This window comes from Rattus rattus, chromosome 5, assembly GCF_011064425.1.
Source record: "Rattus rattus isolate New Zealand chromosome 5, Rrattus_CSIRO_v1, whole genome shotgun sequence".
Classification (NCBI taxonomy): domain Eukaryota; kingdom Metazoa; phylum Chordata; class Mammalia; order Rodentia; family Muridae; genus Rattus; species Rattus rattus.
Genome location: NC_046158.1, coordinates 108057772 through 108074437, shown reverse-complemented (window position 1 = coordinate 108074437; position 16666 = coordinate 108057772). Strand labels below are relative to the sequence as shown.

The 16666-nt window shown below is 42.7% G+C and overlaps 1 protein-coding gene across 1 annotated transcript; it reads left to right on the top strand.

The window, feature by feature from the left end:
- Positions 1 to 5254: 5254 nt before the first annotated feature.
- On the top strand, positions 5255 to 15549 carry Il1a (interleukin 1 alpha). The gene is made up of 7 exons (XM_032904198.1): positions 5255 to 5372; positions 6088 to 6142; positions 7234 to 7282; positions 8481 to 8709; positions 10521 to 10694; positions 12071 to 12195; positions 14240 to 15549. The coding sequence occupies exons 2-7, from the start codon at positions 6096 to 6098 to the stop codon at positions 14426 to 14428; spliced, it is 813 nt and encodes a 270-aa protein (XP_032760089.1). The 5' UTR covers positions 5255 to 5372; positions 6088 to 6095; the 3' UTR covers positions 14429 to 15549.
- The last annotated feature ends 1117 nt before the right edge of the window (positions 15550 to 16666 follow it).

Genomic DNA, 16666 nt, shown 5'->3' with positions numbered 1-16666 from the left:
TCCAATTATCTAAACAAAAATTTGCATAGGTTTTAAAGACAAAAAGGCTAATAGAAATTACATCAAAATAAATAGCAGTAGTAACTAGCTGCAGCCATTGCATTTTTCATGGGCTTTATTTTAGTCCTTTTATGTATTTCCCCAACACAGCAATATTTAATAATAGACATTTTAAACATACTAATTTTTTAATTGAGAAACAAGTTCAAACTAGAGATAACCATGACACCAATGAGAAAAAGACTCAAAAGGAAAGAAATTCTCTTTTAGGAAATGCACATTTGACCAGAAGATCACAATTACCCCAGAAGAAGGAAAGTAAGAGACAGGCCCAGACACCAGGGTTGCCACACAGGGAGCCTGCTGATGAACTCACTTCTGAAGGGCACCCAGGAGAGAAGGCAAGGAAGAGGCCAAGGCTCCATTACTCAGCACAAGAGGTGAGAGAAAGGGAATTCAGAAACAGAGAGCAGCCATAAGGGAAGGAATGAGCTAAAGCCGAGAGAAGAGGTCACAGCTAGCCAACCACCCAGTGATTCGATGTCCGAACTTCACCCGTGTGTGTCCCTCCTGATGCTCACGTTTGAATCTCCTGTCATCCCCAAGCCACAGCTGACCCTCTGCTCCTGGGCTCCTGGAATGTCTTAGTCAAACGCACTTGAGTTCAGGTAGAAAGACTGCTTTGGATGCACTTAGAGAGTTGTCATCTCTCTGTGTGCTGTTTTGCAACCCAGAATAGTTCTCGGACTCAAAACTGTTACCTTTAAAAAGACAAAGCTAACGGGGGATGCAGCTCAGTGGTAGCATGCTTAACTAGGACCTCCTGGTCCGATCTCTGGCAGCACAAAAGCAAAAGTGCGAAACTGATCAAGTTATGAACAGGCAGAGCTTAGATATCTTCGCACTAACGCTCCAAGAAAGACTTCATGAGGGCTACATGAGGCCCTGTCACTGGGGCTCCTGCTTTCCTCCCAGTCCTCCATTCTCAGCTTACCAACCCATCTCCCTCCACAGGTGGCTCTGAGCTCCAGCCTTCATGCTTTCATTTACTTGACCCTCATAGCATCTGCTTGATCCAGAATGTTCCCTTTTCTCTCCACACTGAATAATCCTCTTCCAATCCAAGACAGGCAAGTGCCTCTGTTTCATACCTTTATTACACTTAGCCTCAGAGTGTAATTATCTACATGGGGTCAGGGGTCATCGCTGGCTTCATTGTCAGCTTTCAGGAGATCAGAGACCATAGCTGGTTGTGCTCACTTGATGGAAATGACAGAAAGAAAATGTTCGGAAGCATCATAGATTTCCTTCATTCTTTATAAAAATCTTTGTGTGTACATGTGTGAGAGAGAGAGCACGAGAAACAGAAAGAGACAGAAACAAAGACAGAGGGGGGGGAGAGAGAGAGAGAGAGAGAGAGAGAGAGAGAGCACATTAAGACACAGAGACAGCCTTGTGGTTGAGTAGAGACTCGCGTCTGAATCCCATTTCCGCAACCTGCTAACCTTGCAACCTCAGGCTGGTTACTTAACTTTGCTAGAACCTTACTTCCTCTTCTGTAATGTGTGATGGGATGACCTACCTCTCTGGTCTGGTGAGAGGATTAAATTGAGATAACATATTGTAAAACCTGGGAGCTAGTAGGGTGTTGTGGATGCCATCTTTCCCTCCTACCTAACTGTCATAGAATTAAAACTAAGTAGGGCGTGAATGGCACTGAAATCTCACTTGTCTCTTCATGTTTATGCCTCTGAACAGGCTACGTATCACCTGAAGAGAAGCACACCTCTCCCTTGAGGCAGACAAGTGAATAGTTAATTCCAGGATCTCTATGCCCTCATGAATGTCAAACTCTGTAAATGCTCATATCCCGATAGAACATAGCTATGCACTCACATAATACATAGCCTCTGTGTGCCTTGAATTCATTTCTACATCCCTGTACTGTTTCCAGAATGATGACGACAAGAAAGTCTACCTAAGTTCAAGACAGGATACTCCTCCTCCCCCATCCCCAAGTATCTCTGCCTAGGTTCAGTCTAGGAATGCAGAACCCGGGGACACAAAGAGCCAAACTTTCCTAACAGAAAATTCAGAGTTGTGCTTCTCTCTGCATTCAAGGGGTTCCTTTCACATCCAGGTATCATGTGCTAATTTTAAGGTTGATTCTAAAGACATTTACAAATGTTTACCACCATCATGGTACACCGGAAAGCCATGCCAGAGTCCACAGCCATACCCCACTGCCAAACTTTATTCATCGCAATGGCAGCCTTCCTTCTGTTTTCAGGGTATCACAGCATAAAAAAAGATTTCACTAGAAGAGAGAAGGGAGAAACCCTTTCTCATCTTTGGGGCAGCTGTTGTTTGTTTGTTTGTTGTGGTAAGTGCATTGTTTGAGTACATGTGCATACAATTTATGAGTGAGTACTGCGGCCCAAGGTTGATATCAGAAACCTTCCTCAGTCACTCATCTGATTGTTTGAGGTAGGGTCTCTTAATGCAACCCAGAGCTTGCAGATAGAGTCAGTCCAGATTCCCTGGGTCTATTTTCTGATACTGGAATTACAAGCAGGCTGCCATGATCACCCAGAATTTATGTGGGTTGTGGGTATCTGACCTCTGGTCCTCTTACTCCTCTGGAAGTCATTTTAACTTCTCAGCCATCTCCCAAGGCCATCTTTTGTTTTTATAAAATTCTAGAATCACTCAGGGTATCTGAGGTGGCAAAGACCTTAAAGTCAATGCATTTCAGCAAAGACTTGCCAGTGACAGTGAGAAAGCATTCTAGGATCCAGACTGATGAGATCTGACCACAAATCAGAATCTGAGTTTCAGGTTCAGGTTTTGTCTGCGTCTAGGTTTCTGTAACCTTCACTGGGTCATTCCTTTCTTCCAATGTCTTCAGCCGCATAAGGACACAGGAATGGCACCTGTGTATGTGCAGCTGGAGGCAAAAGTGAGAGCATGCTGTTAGCCTTAAGGCATTGTCACATGAAAAAGTCACTGAGATTCTTAGGACCCTTAGTGTGACCATACACAGCCAAGCCTATAATCCCAGCCCTGGGGAGGCTGAGGCAGGAGGAACAAGAGCTTGAGAGCAGACTCAGATGGATAGTGAGACCCTGTCAAGAACAAGAGAGAGGGGGAAGAGGAGGATGAGATGGAGAGATGAAGAGAAGTAGAGAGAGAGAAAGAATGAGGCAGACAGATCCTTTGGAGCCATAACATCTGGGCTTACAAAGCAAATCCACTCACCTACCAACGCACATCATTTCATCTTGCATGACTAGTTTTGTGGCTCCTGAAAGGAAAATATTAATGTATGGCAAGGTCTATTGTACTGAATAAGTATACAATATTTATTTCTGAATTATTTAGGAAAGGAGTAAATAAAGCCCTGCCCGATGCTGTCCTCTCCCTTCCCTAAAAGGCTTGGTTTAGATGCTACAGAGCTCTCCCTCTCTGAACTTCCTGCACTGTCTTTCCCCCTCAGAACCACTTTCCAAGAAGGCCATGTGAAAGAGTAGGTTGAGAGGTACACTGACCCAAATTGGCTGTTTCTCAACCAAACTCTCATTTGGGGAATTCTCTATAACACAGGAATGAAGAACCAAGGGTGCTTTCCCAGATTGCCAAAGAGGGCCTGTGCACTGTTCTCAGAAACCAAATGGCTCGGTGGTGACCTTCACTCAAAAATGTCTTCCCCAGTGAAGTTTTCGAAGCCCTGCTTTCCTGAGAACTCTATTTTCTGCTGTGAACTAAGGCATCACGGTGATGACTCCACAGACTCTCAAGTGACTGAGGCCATCATTAGTGTCATTATTTGTGTTTAGTTGCATCTCCATAGCAGCCCGCATTCACAATGCACCTTGCAATCGTTTCTTAGTGATTATCCTCACAAGATGTCCGACAGGCAGAAGGTAGCAAGGTTAACATTTCTGTATTGCCTAGAGGGGAACGAGGGTAAGCAGGGATGTGGAGCTGGCTGACTGCCGTCACTGCTCGTAGATCTGTTTAGACACCCGCCCAAGCTTTGGCTCCAGCCTACTTCTGTGCTTGTCCTTCCTTCCCTTACGTAGGATACCACTCATCTTTGAATTTTGTTTATAAATATAACATGAGGAGGGACAGACTGGACAGCCACATTGGAACTGGAGCGTTTACATATGCAATAGAACCAATGAACATCTAAACAGCTCCACTCTGTGACTTAAAAGGGCCAGAGGGCGTGGTTCATCCAACTCACGTAAGCTGCTTTACTCCTAGCCTCACAGCTTTGTGTTTGGTTTGGTTTGATTTTTATTCCATGTTTCAGTGGTTTGCTTTTCTCTCTTTGCCACTTTTTTCTTTCCTTGTCTACCACCCACTTCCTTTATTTAAAAGTTACACGGCTTAAATGCCAACTAGAAGCGCTGAAACACTGCTTTGCTGAGGGTCTACCTCTTAGACTGGCCTGGCGTCTAGGAACTGAAACTGTTTCTAATAAAAAGGCAATGCTGATCTGTGTAAGAATCCATACCTTCCTCTCCCACAGCCCCCACTCCTCGGCTGAGGCACTGCCCTGGCTGGGGCTTTGTCCCTGCCTCCAAAAGTGGGCAGCTTATCCTCTCTCCTGAACTATCCTGAAGGACACTAGGTAGTGGGACAGGGCTACTTTACCATGATGTGGCTGAGGCTGACAACTCTCCTCTGAAGCTGTCGTCTCTGTAGGAAGTGCGTTAATACTGTTCAAAGGAGTAAGAGGACCCAGGTCTTTATGCTCAGTGTCACTTTTACCTCCTCCACCTTTAACCAGAAGGCCATTGTTTCATACGTGGACTGCTGACTTATTCAAGCAAATTTTACCCTTCAGAGAGGGGTGGGGAGCTCATTTTCCCCTCAAATGCCCTGCCTTAGCTGCCAATTATCCCTCCCATCTGTATTCAGTCCTGGGGCACAATAAACAAATTAGACCAAAACACAAAGTACAACTATGGAGCACCTGTCCTAGTCAGACTCCCGCTCTGATTTGCGGATTTCTTCCTTCCTCTTCCACTGGTGAGCTTCCTGCCACTCTTCCCTTTTTGTAAGACTACATGTTTATAGTCACATGGAGCAAGCGAGAAATGGGCAGATCAAGTCAACAGCCCGCAGAGTCTTTGCAAGCAACATTATTACCAGTGTATAATCTGTCCTTCTAGCCCGTATCAAGAAGAATGAACACAGAAAGATACAAAGCAGAATTGTTTCCTGTAAATTCCCAGTGACACACACTCATGACCACACCTACCTACTTGAGGAAGAATATAAGGACAGAGAGAAGCCTGACTCAGACTTAAAGTCTCCAGGGCACAGAGGGAGTCAACTCATTGGCGCTTGAGTCGGCAAAGGTATTGTCCTTATCCCATCTGAGGCTATGAAAATTGTCTTTTGTTTGCTCCTTGACTGTCCTCTCTCAAGACATCTTTCGTAAGGAAAATGGTCTCCTCTTCTCTCCTCCCTCCTCCTCCTCCTCCTCCTTCTCCTCCTCCTCCTCCTCCTCCTCTTCCTTCTCTTCATCTTCATCTTCTCTTGTCTGATTTAGAACAGGGGCTGGAGTGAGAGGCTCAGAAAAGAATTCTCTTTCTAGTGATAGAGAACTTAGGGAGCAGCTGAACAAGATTCACGTGAGCGAGTCTATCAGCAAAGCTGAACCATTTTCTGGAGATCGGACATCTCTCCTGACAAAAATGAAAGAGACCAGCAGGTTCCCACTCTGTGTCTCCCTTGCCTCTATATAAGGCAGACACCTCACTCAGGTGATTTTAATTTTTTTTTCCTTATTCTGTTCAACTTTTACTAAATGCCTACTATGTGTGAGGCGATAGACTGGACACAAAGAATACCAAGTTAGAGAAAACATTCTGAAACAAAAGTCCAAGCTGGTGGAAAAGATAAAAGCATACAGAAATAATGTAAGGGAGGATGAAGGAGAATAGAGGAAATGCTGAGCATGTGATAAGTCACTACTGTAGTTTCTCAAGAAGAGCAAAGCAGGGTCATTGCCCTTGCAAGCACAGGGTTTAGAGGTGGACTGAGCTAACAGCCACTGGTGTTCTCTTGCAGAAATCAAGATGGCCAAAGTTCCTGACTTGTTTGAAGACCTAAAGAACTGCTATAGGTAAGAAACGGAGTCTTCCTTTTTTGATTCAATGAAGGGCACAAGACTCTTTTGAATCCGAGTTAACTAAGAGTTAATGTGACCAGTCAGGGGACAGGCTGGCAGAGGCTATGGAGATATACATTGACCCTGAAGGCCTGAGGACAGAGAAGACCTAGAAAGACCAGGCATCCATCATACTAAAAGGATATTTCATTGGCAGGAAAAAATGGAAATTGTAGAAAATTATTTTTGAGGTATACTGAATCTGACATAATTTTATATCAACATCAACGTAGGCACTCTAAAGAGTCAGCAGTGGGTTTTAATGAGCTATTTGAGAGAGAATCCATTCTCAAGAGAACCTGTTCCCAGTCAAAGAAGGTAACGGCTCTCGGGCACATGGATTCACACTCATCGTCAAACTTTACCCTGATACAAAAGACAAAAGAGCAGAGAGTTGAAATTCTAGAACATTCTTAACTAATATGATGTTCTTGTTGTTTACAATTAATGCTAATGCTAATAAAGCTACAAAATGTTAAACAGTAAATGTTTTGGTGAAGACATGAAAGTAAGTAGCGTATGACAAAGTACGTCTGTGATGCACCAAACCCTTTTCTTTTAAAGACCTTAAGTCTTCCCTGAGGTTCTGTTAAGACTCTGGTTCATTAGTCATGCCTGATTTTTTATAAAGCACAAAGCTGTTTTAATAATTACTAATTTCAAATTAGTGACAAATAAATTACTATGTGTGTAGTAGACATGAATGTACAGAAGTCTTTAACTTTTCCAAGAGTGATGATCGTGTGTGTGTGTGTGTGTGTGTGTGTGTGTGTGTGTGTGTGTGTGTGTGTTCATGTACTCAGTTACTGTGGAGCTTACTCTCATCCTAACAGGACTCAAGTTCTCCTAAGGATGGATTAGCTCTTAGACATCCACTAAAAGTCATTACTGTGTTAGAGCGTTTGAATTCAATGGTGCCTGTGCCTAAATCAGTTTTTAGGAATGTTGTCTGTGTTACCCAAAGTTAATGTGTTAAATTAGATATGCTACTCACTGACCACAGTAAAATAATGGACAAAATATAGTCTCATATTCTTTTTTGACAGTGAAAATGAAGAATATAGTTCTGCCATTGACCATCTGTCTCTGAATCAGGTAAGTACATAATTAGCATTCTTATAGATCTGGGCTCTCTTTTTCTTCCTTTTCTTTCACTCTAGATCCTCTACCAGAGAAGCACAATGAGCATTGAGTAGTATACACTTGTGTTTCCCTGTCATAAATGAGACACTTGCCTCTTCATGCCAGTAGTTAACTGGCATTCTTCCTACTCATTTGCTTTTCCGGAATAGAGAACTAGCTGAACCCCTAAGAACTGGGCCAGGCTCCTTCAAAATGTTAACTTTGTTCTCCCTAGCCAGTTGTTTCAGTCCAACTCACCTGGGTCTGTCTCCTAACAGACCTAAGGCTAGAGACAACCAGATAGCCCACAGAGCTGAGGTAAAGGAGGCTAGCCAGGAGAAATTAAATGTTACACACACACACACACACACACACACACACACACACACACACCAGGTCATATCATTTTGTGTGTCTGTGATACTAGCTTTAAAAGCTGCTTTCAGAAGAACAGTTATACCAAAGGCATCCATGGGAGCTTAGAATCAAGGGAGACCACCTTCTTCAGATGCTCAAGTCCCATATATTAAATGACCCTCTATTTGTATAAAGTATGTATGCATGCATTCTCAAGTGACTTTAAATCATATCCAAGTGTCCTAACCAGACCTGCCACAATGCAGACGCTGTGGAAACAATTCTTATGCTTATGAAGCAATGGTTAGATTATTTAGGAAATAAAAAATGCACATGTGCAGTACAGATGTCATTTATTTCCAGAAAATATTTTGACTCTTAAGGCTGGTTGAATTTGAGAATGCAGGCAGGCAAAACAGAGGGCCAAATGTATTTTCTAAAATATTTTAAGCACTGTCAAGTAGACGCCAGACCTCTTAGTGGAAGGTTCTGACTTACCAGGGTTGCATATTAACCTATTTCATTAAAGTGTTTTATTTTTGAGCCTAAAGATGGGCTTACTCCCCAAAAAATCACATGGTTTCAGGAAAATCTAAGCAAGAAAAAGAAAGGGAGTGGGGAGGGGAGGAAGGACAGTGGAAGGATGAGGAAATCGGGGAGACAGGGAGAGAGGGAAGGAGGGAGGGAGGGAGGGAGGGAGGGAGAGAGCACAATAGAGATCACTCTCGCTAAGCCTGTAGGATATAAATCCTACTGAAGAATCTCATCCCAAGGGCATAGATAACCTCTCAGGTTCCACGTTTCCTCCTTACAGAAATCCTTCTATGATGCAAGCTATGGCTCACTTCATGAGAATTGCACAGATAAATTTGTATCTCTGAGAACCTCTGAAACATCAAAGATGTCCACCTTCACCTTCAAGGAGAGCCGGGTGGTGGTGTCAGCAACATCAAACAAAGGGAAGGTTCTGAAGAAGAGACGGCTAAGTTTCAATCAGCCCTTTACTGAAGATGACCTGGAGGCCATAGCCCATGATTTAGAAGGTAAGGAGTAAAACGTGAGATTGAATTTTTCAGTTTTAAGTAAGTGGTGAGAATGGAGTGGAAAGAAAATAAAGCCTGGAACCAAAATAACAACCAAACATTAGCTCAATAACTACAGGGAAGAGGTCAGTAGTAGTTTCTAGAACACTTGGTCAAGGGTTCCTTTCTTGGCTGTCCTGCAAAGGTCATGTAAAGGTCTTTGGTGGAGAGAAAGCAGTCATGGCCCATTGGCTCATGACCTCTACTAGCTTCTACTGCCTTAGTCATGTTCTGTAATCCCTCTGGGCTTCAGTTCCCCATATTGTGAATAGAGATGACCAAGTCTTTTTTTTTTTTTTTTTTTTTTTTTTTTTTTTCGGAGCTGGGGACCGAACCCAGGGCCTTGCACTTGCTAGGCAAGCGCTCTACCACTGAGCTAAATCCCCAACCCCAAGATGACCAAGTCTTACACCTCACTGGGTTCCTGTAAAGATTAAATAAGCCAATACTTTAAAACATTTAGACTACAAGAATACCTAGTGTGACTTCGCCACCCATGAAATGTCAACCATTGTTATTACTCCCATTGCATTTATAAATACTACAACACTACTAATTTATTAATGGCGTCACTGTCTCTAAGCTCCAAAACAACCTTCCGCTCCCCTTTTACATAAGAGGAAGCAAGGCTCAGTCTCTAAGTCGGAAGCCCTCACAGCTAATTCAATCCACTCTGACTATGAGAACCCTAGATTTTTCTTTCGTATCTTTACTAGACACTCCTCCACAGGAAACACAGACCAAGTAGTCAAGTCAATATAAACCCTAGACAACTATACCTCTCTGCCTAGAAGATTTTAAAATAAAGTGTAAGAGAAAATACTATGTCCACTTTGTCACCCAGATTTTAACCCTACCAGCAGCACAGAATGTTTCCTTAAAGTCCTTTGTGCACACAGGAGCACACGGGAGCAAACATATCCAATGCTGTTACGGATACTACACACAGCCCCATATCCAGCGTTTCCATCTAATGTATTACAGTTTTCAGAGCACACTTTCAGCATTGGAGTGACAGTGAATATCTATGTCAATTTCTGTCACCATTCACTTCCTTAGAACAGCATACTAGAGGTAAAATTAGTCAGAACCTGGAGATTAGTGAAGCTACTTATATATCTACCTTTCAATGTAGACCTGTATCCTTGATCATATCTGTGTGTGTGTGTGTGTGTGTGTGTGTGAGAGAGAGAGAGAGAGAGAGAGAGAGAGAGAGAGAGAGAGAGGTATTATTTATAGATATGGTGACGCATTGTGATATGGAGTTTTTAGGATATTTACTTTTAACTTAGCATATACTCGTCTGAAAATATAGATTGAGAATATTGGTAGTCTTCCTTGTCACTTGGAAACTTGCTAACAGGGCCAAGCATGGTGGTTCATACTTTTAATCCCAGTGGGAGGCAGAGGCACTTGTGAGTTCAAGTCTATTCTTATCTATAGAGTGAATTCCAAGCCAGCCATGCTTTCATAATGAGACCCTGAAGGAAAAAAAGAAAGAAACAAACAAACAAAAATGGCTAACAAAAATCTTAACATTTCTCAAAAACTTTCTTTTAAAAAATAAAATAAAACTATTACCTGATGAATTGATTTACCAATAGTACAAACCCTGGTAGAATCGGGCCTCCTAGTGACCAGTCTCAGTTGTTCCACTTAGATTAGCTACCCTGACGATGCCTCTAGAACCATGCCTCATGCTTGTCCTGGCATGTGTACGTCATCTTTGTTTGTAACTAGGCGATAACCTGAACTTGTGGTAATGATTTTAGAGACCATCCAACCCAGATCAGCGCCTCACAGCTTCCAGAATAATTTGAGATACAAATTGATAAGGATCGTCAAGCAGGAGTTCGTCATGAATGATTCCCTCAACCAAAATATATATCTGGATGTGGACAGAATACATCTCAAAGCTGCTTCGTTAAATGACCTGCAGCATGAAGGTAACAGCAAGTCTGTCGCTCTTCCCCTCTCTGAGTTTCTTTGCTTCTTTCGAACTTTTGGTTTCCAAAGCACAAAGTTAACTACATCCTGGGCTTAGCACAATTCTTCTAGAACAGAATGAAGCACTCCACCCCCACAAAGAATCCCTGGGAAGAACAGAATACACATTCTGAAAGAGAGATCACTCCTCGGAACAGAGAGCTTCCTGGCGTACCTTCTCCTTGCTGCTCACAGATGTTCCCTATCCTAATGTTAAAGAAGAGAAAAACTGAGCACCCAGATAGTTAACAAAGCGAACGGGGAGCAGTCAGTCCCCATCTTTTGGAGAACCTGAATGTCAGAATTACGGCTAGCGTTCATCTAGGAAAAGCTTCCTTAACTTGGATAATGTAATGGAAAAGCCAAAAGCCCTTAAGTGCTTTGGGATCTGAAGGATGGGATTCAATGCCCAACATTTCCTGTTATGCAGATCCGGTTTCCATAATAAACCTGTTCTAGATGCAGAATGCATCATCAGTATACAAAATTGTTTTTAAAGACCCACAGAAGGAACTTCTTATAATCAGGCAGGGTTCTTTCTGAATAGAGACACTGTGCACACTTCAGTTAACAGGCTCTCTATGACTTTTGCAAATTATTGTGTATTCTATTTCCTACTTATCTCACGTGATTTCCTCCACATACTGACTTAGTATTCATATTTTTAAACCCCCATATCTCTCTCTCTCTCTCTCTCTCTCTCTCTCTCTCTCTCTCTCTCTCACACACACACACACACACACACACACACACACACACACACTTGCTTTTTGGAGCTAGATATCAAACCCAAGCCATACACACAGTAAGCAATGCTCGGTCACTGACCATAACCCCTGCCACTATCGTTCCTATAATTTACATTACATTTCTGGTGGTACCAGTACAGTCAGTCACTTTACTATGCTGGACGTGTGTGTGTGTGTGTGTGTGTGTGTGTGTGTGTGTGTGTGTGTGTGTGTGTGTGTGAGAGAGAGAGAGAGAGAGAGAGAGAGAGAGAGAGAGAGAGAGATTCTTAGATCACTCCATTTTAAGCCATTAGGAACTCATAAACCAGTAAATGTCAAGGTTTTATTCCACTGCTGTAACCAGAAGAAATCCAGCAAGTATTTGGCCCTGAAGCATTTTACATAGAAAACATATTTACTCACCTAGTAAGTGCAGCAGGCATTGTAAAGGATGCAATAATGTGTAAAGTCACACACACACACACACACATACACACACACACACACACACACACACACACACACACACAAAACTGCCTCTATCTAAAATCTCTTTATATAAATAAATAGTAGTGTACTTACTTTCTTCTTGGCTCTTTCTTTGACAGTAAAATTTGACATGTATGCCTACTCATCGGGAGGAGATGACTCTAAATATCCTGTGATTCTCAAAGTCTCAAATACTCAGCTCTTTGTGAGTGCTCAGGGTGAAGACAAGCCTGTGTTGCTGAAGGTCAGTTGACTTCCATCTCAAACTTGCCCTCATGCACCTCCCACCGTTTGTGAACAGTCACGTAGGCAGCTGACCCTCGTGGGATGGCAGTCTCCTTGCAGCCCCAGTCACCACATGTGACCCCTCTCCTCCTTGATCTGCCTCCCATCCCAGAGCATCCATTTGTTCTGTTGATCTTTAATCTGACATCTGACATCTGATTTGCATGGTACAGAGCATTATGACAATGCAGACAGCCTCTGGAAATCTCAAATGAGCCCACTGAGATCACAGAGGACTTAGCATATGTGAAGCCAAAAGCTAGAAGCCACCACACTCAGACTTTAGCTTTCCTACTCCAATGGTTCATTGGTAATACTATTGTTTCTCATCCCAGTCCCGTATCCTCCATGACTATCACACACACACGCACATACACACGCATGCACGCACACACACACACACATGCACGCGCACGTGTAGGGTTAGGGTTAGGGTTAGGGTTAGGGTTAGGGTTAGGGTTAGGGTTAGGGTTAGACACACACACACATTTTAGCATTAGACATTTCTACCATAGAGAAGAATGTGACTCTCATTCAGTAAATGTATAATCAAGTGCCTCCCATCACCACCTAAAATGTATGTGGGTGTCTGTATTTCTCCGTCAGAGTCAAGTAAAACGAGAGTATTAGCTACTGAGTAGGGCAGTAACTTCATTCATGAATTCCTTCAACAAGCTATTATTTACTGAGTCTTCTCATTTTCAAGCATGGCATTAAAAGTTACAGAGAGTCACCAAAATCCCTAACCTTATGGAGCATAGTCCTCTAGCACAGACAATAGATAAGTCAAACGGACAACAACAACAACAAAGTAAGATGCTGGACAGAAAATGCGTTAGACACCAAGACAGAAAAAGGGCGGAGCGTTATTTAGAGGGAAGGACGAGAGCCGTGCTCCCTGAGAGACAAGGCCAGCTAATACAGGGTAGGGATGGGATGTCCTAACAGAAGGATCTCAGTCCACTACAAAGACCCGAGTTCCCTAGAGCGTTGTGAGCCCACGGGCAGCTGCAAGCATCAGTGGAGCACTCTTGGCCCTGGACGTTTGGTATACAATCAAAAGCCACCGAAGGTTTTCAGAGAGTGCAGGGTGCTGGTCTCATTTATAGATCTTGAATGGACAGTAGTCCAGAACAAACACACTAGAGGAAGCAGAGAGTCAGCTGGGACGTTAGAGGAGAAGCAGGGAAGAAGACTAAGGAACGGGACTGGGTATCATTTGGAGGTAGACTGACCAAAGGAAGGCCGTGAAAGGAGGAGAGGAAGAGGTTTGGATAGTACAGGTTTTGTTGAAGCTCGAAACCCAAGGGAACCTAATCATTTCTTAGATTTAAAAGAATACAAAAAGGGAGTCTGAACAAACGTGGAATCCAAAATACATTTTGCCATGAAGGTTATTATTGGGTTATCTTCGTACCCAGAGGAAGAATACAGTCTAAAAAGGTCGTCCCCAGAGCAGGCAGCTGCTCAGATCAGGGAAGCACCGTGGAGTTTCCGTTATTTGCTTTTGTGTACATGCATGGTTAACTTTCAGATTGGATGGAAATGCAGAGGTAGACATCATTCCCATCTCCCACTGTTTTCGTAAAGGTTTAATTTGTAAACTAGGGGTCAGAATGTTTAGAATGTGGACGTCTTAGAATCATCGGTGTTGAGACTTGATGAGCGTTTGTTGTGCCAGCATAAAGACAGGATGTTCACAGGCTGCTCGTCTGGATTTAGGGCATCGCCTGTATCATTGACAGTCTTCATGACTCATGAGATTTCTCTCCGATTAACTAAGGAAATCAACTCTTATGGATTGTCTGGACTGTACATCAAATAGGCATTCGATAAATGCTTGATGAGTGACCAGATGAAGGAACCCAGATCACATCCTGTCAGGCTCTAGAGTGCTGTTTCCCATGAAGGCCAGATGCCAGAGGGTTGCCCTTCAGGGTATTTTTTTTTTTATTCTCAATGCCTTCTTGTGCACTAACAGAATTCTGTTTTGCTTGTCACAGGAGATTCCGGAAACACCAAAACTCATCACAGGTAGTGAGACCGACCTCATTTTCTTCTGGGAAAAAATCAACTCTAAGAACTACTTCACATCTGCAGCTTTCCCAGAGCTGTTAATTGCCACAAAAGAACAAAGTCAGGTGCACCTGGCACGGGGACTGCCCTCCATGATAGACTTCCAGATATCATAAAAACAGCCTTATTTCAGGAGTCTACTTTCTTGAGAAGTGCTGACAATCTGTATGTACCATGTACAGGAAATGTTCCTCGTCCTGAGTCACTCGCACGGCATGTGCTGAGTCTTTGTAATTCTAAATGAATGTTTACCCTCTTTGTAAGAGAAGAGCAAAGCCTAGTGGAACCAGCCCGACATATGATACTGTTTGTTATTTAAAGAGTACCCTATAGTTTGCTCACTACTAATCATTTTAATTATTATTCTTCATGGTATTCTTAGGAGGGTCAAAAAGACTCTGCTCATATTACAGATGGGTTAACTAAGGGATAAGACAACTGAAAAGTACACTCAATTGCATCTGGAATGGGAATTCACAGACCCATGAAACCTATCTCACTGTGCACCTTCTGCTTCTAAAGTGCCGGATGAGTAGGATAAAGTTGTAAGAACGTAATGCTGTCATTTTCAAAAGGAAGGGGACAATAGCTACATCTTTCCTACCTCAGTGGGTTTTATTCCAGTAAGAGCATTTGGATAAAATCCTCCTGTAACAGACCTCAAGAAGGAGACAGACTGTTGAATGTTATTTTTAAGTTATTTTATATATGTATTTATAAATATATTTATGATAATTATATTATTTATGGCACATCCTTAAATCCTCTGAGCTTGCCAGGCATCCTCAGCAGCAGAATTTTCTAGGTGGTCAGTTAGATGCAGTGTCCTCTGAAACACCATGCTATAGACAGACATACAGTGTTTCCCACATCCGTGGAGCTCTCTTTACATTCTTGTCCTTAGGAGCCCTGCAATCATGATCACCACTCTGTACTGTTCACTTCATTCATTTAGAATGATAACTGGGTCAGTCTTTTGCCCTCCTGTCCTTAAAGCTGTCTGAGTCTTCTTACATCATTCAACTCACCTGTAATTAAAGCTAACCATCTAAAGACGGGAAGAACCTAACTGTGACACCACATCCCTGTTACCTGAAGTTTCTTTTCTAGGACGTAATCAGTGTTTCCTCTGGGTTCCAAGTTTGTTCTCAAACCAGGGTGTCACAAAAATATCAACAATAATAATCAACTCATCATTACTATTGATCATAATTAAATAAAGCAAGTTTGAGCTGACGTATTTGTTATCTTTTTGTTTGGGTTTTGCAATGGGATGGTTTTGTTTGTTTTTTGTTATGCTGTGTAGAGGCTTTTTGTTGTTGTTTGTTGTTTTTATTGCCTCACAGCCTAGAAGTTAGGGACAACTGGTTGGCCCTCACATAATTCACTAAAGTTAGCATCCCTTTACAAAACCAGGTTCCTATACAGCTCTGAAGGAGATGTCTCCATCAAATCCCTCCCCTCAGAGCCCAGGGAACCCTGAAGAAGTAGAGGCAGGAGTCGGGGAGACAGAAGGATGTGAGACGACACCAGGAGACCATGGCCTTCTAAAACAACCGAGCAAAGCATATATGAGTTCACAGAGCCTGGAGAAGCAGTCACAGGGCCTACACAGGTCTGCACAGGTTTCTGCATGTACACTCTAATTTTCATGGGACTCCTGACTGGAAATGAATAGGTCTCTGATTCTTGTGCCTTCTCTAGGGGCTCTTTTATTTTTCTGTTGGCTTGGCTTGTGCAACTTTGATATGATATCTTTTATCTTATATTTTACTTTTTAAAAAAATACCATTTCCATAGTTTTTCTTCCGTTTTTGCTAGCTGCCAGTATTCCCAGATAGACAGCACTGAAAATCATAACATTCCCAGACTCATTAGAGCATACACTCCATGTTCAGTGGACGTAGATGTCCATACAAACTCACCACATAGTGTACCTTCAAAAACAAGTCATGGTTTTATAGATAATGCATCAGACTGGAAGCTGCTTTCCTGGGACCTAGTGAAAAAAGTCAGAATAAGGGATAATAGACTCTATTTTAGAAAGGGGGGTTGGAAATCCAAAGAAATAATAATCGAACGGCTGAAATATGCGGTGACCCCTCACCCAAATTCTTGCAGGTAACCCCAATAAGACTTGTTGCACTGTGGTGGTATCCATACTTTGTTCTGTCATGGAATCCCTACCCGGACTAAGTAGCCGTCTGTTACATCTCCCCAGGGCAAGTTTTGTCACACAATGGGTGTACGTCAGGGTGTCAGACCCTATGGAGCTGGAGTTACAGGTAATTGTGCTATCTAATATGGGTGCTGGGAACCAACTCTGGTCACCTGTAAAAACAGTACATGCTCTT

Coding starts and splice junctions, on each gene's coding strand:
- Il1a (XM_032904198.1), top strand. CDS start 6,096: ATGGCCAAAGTTCCTGACTTGTTTGAAGACCTAAAGAACTGCTATAG. Junction 6,143..7,233: donor GACCTAAAGAACTGCTATAG/GTAAGAAACGGA, acceptor CTTTTTTGACAG/TGAAAATGAAGAATATAGTT. Junction 10,695..12,070: donor AAATGACCTGCAGCATGAAG/GTAACAGCAAGT, acceptor TTTCTTTGACAG/TAAAATTTGACATGTATGCC.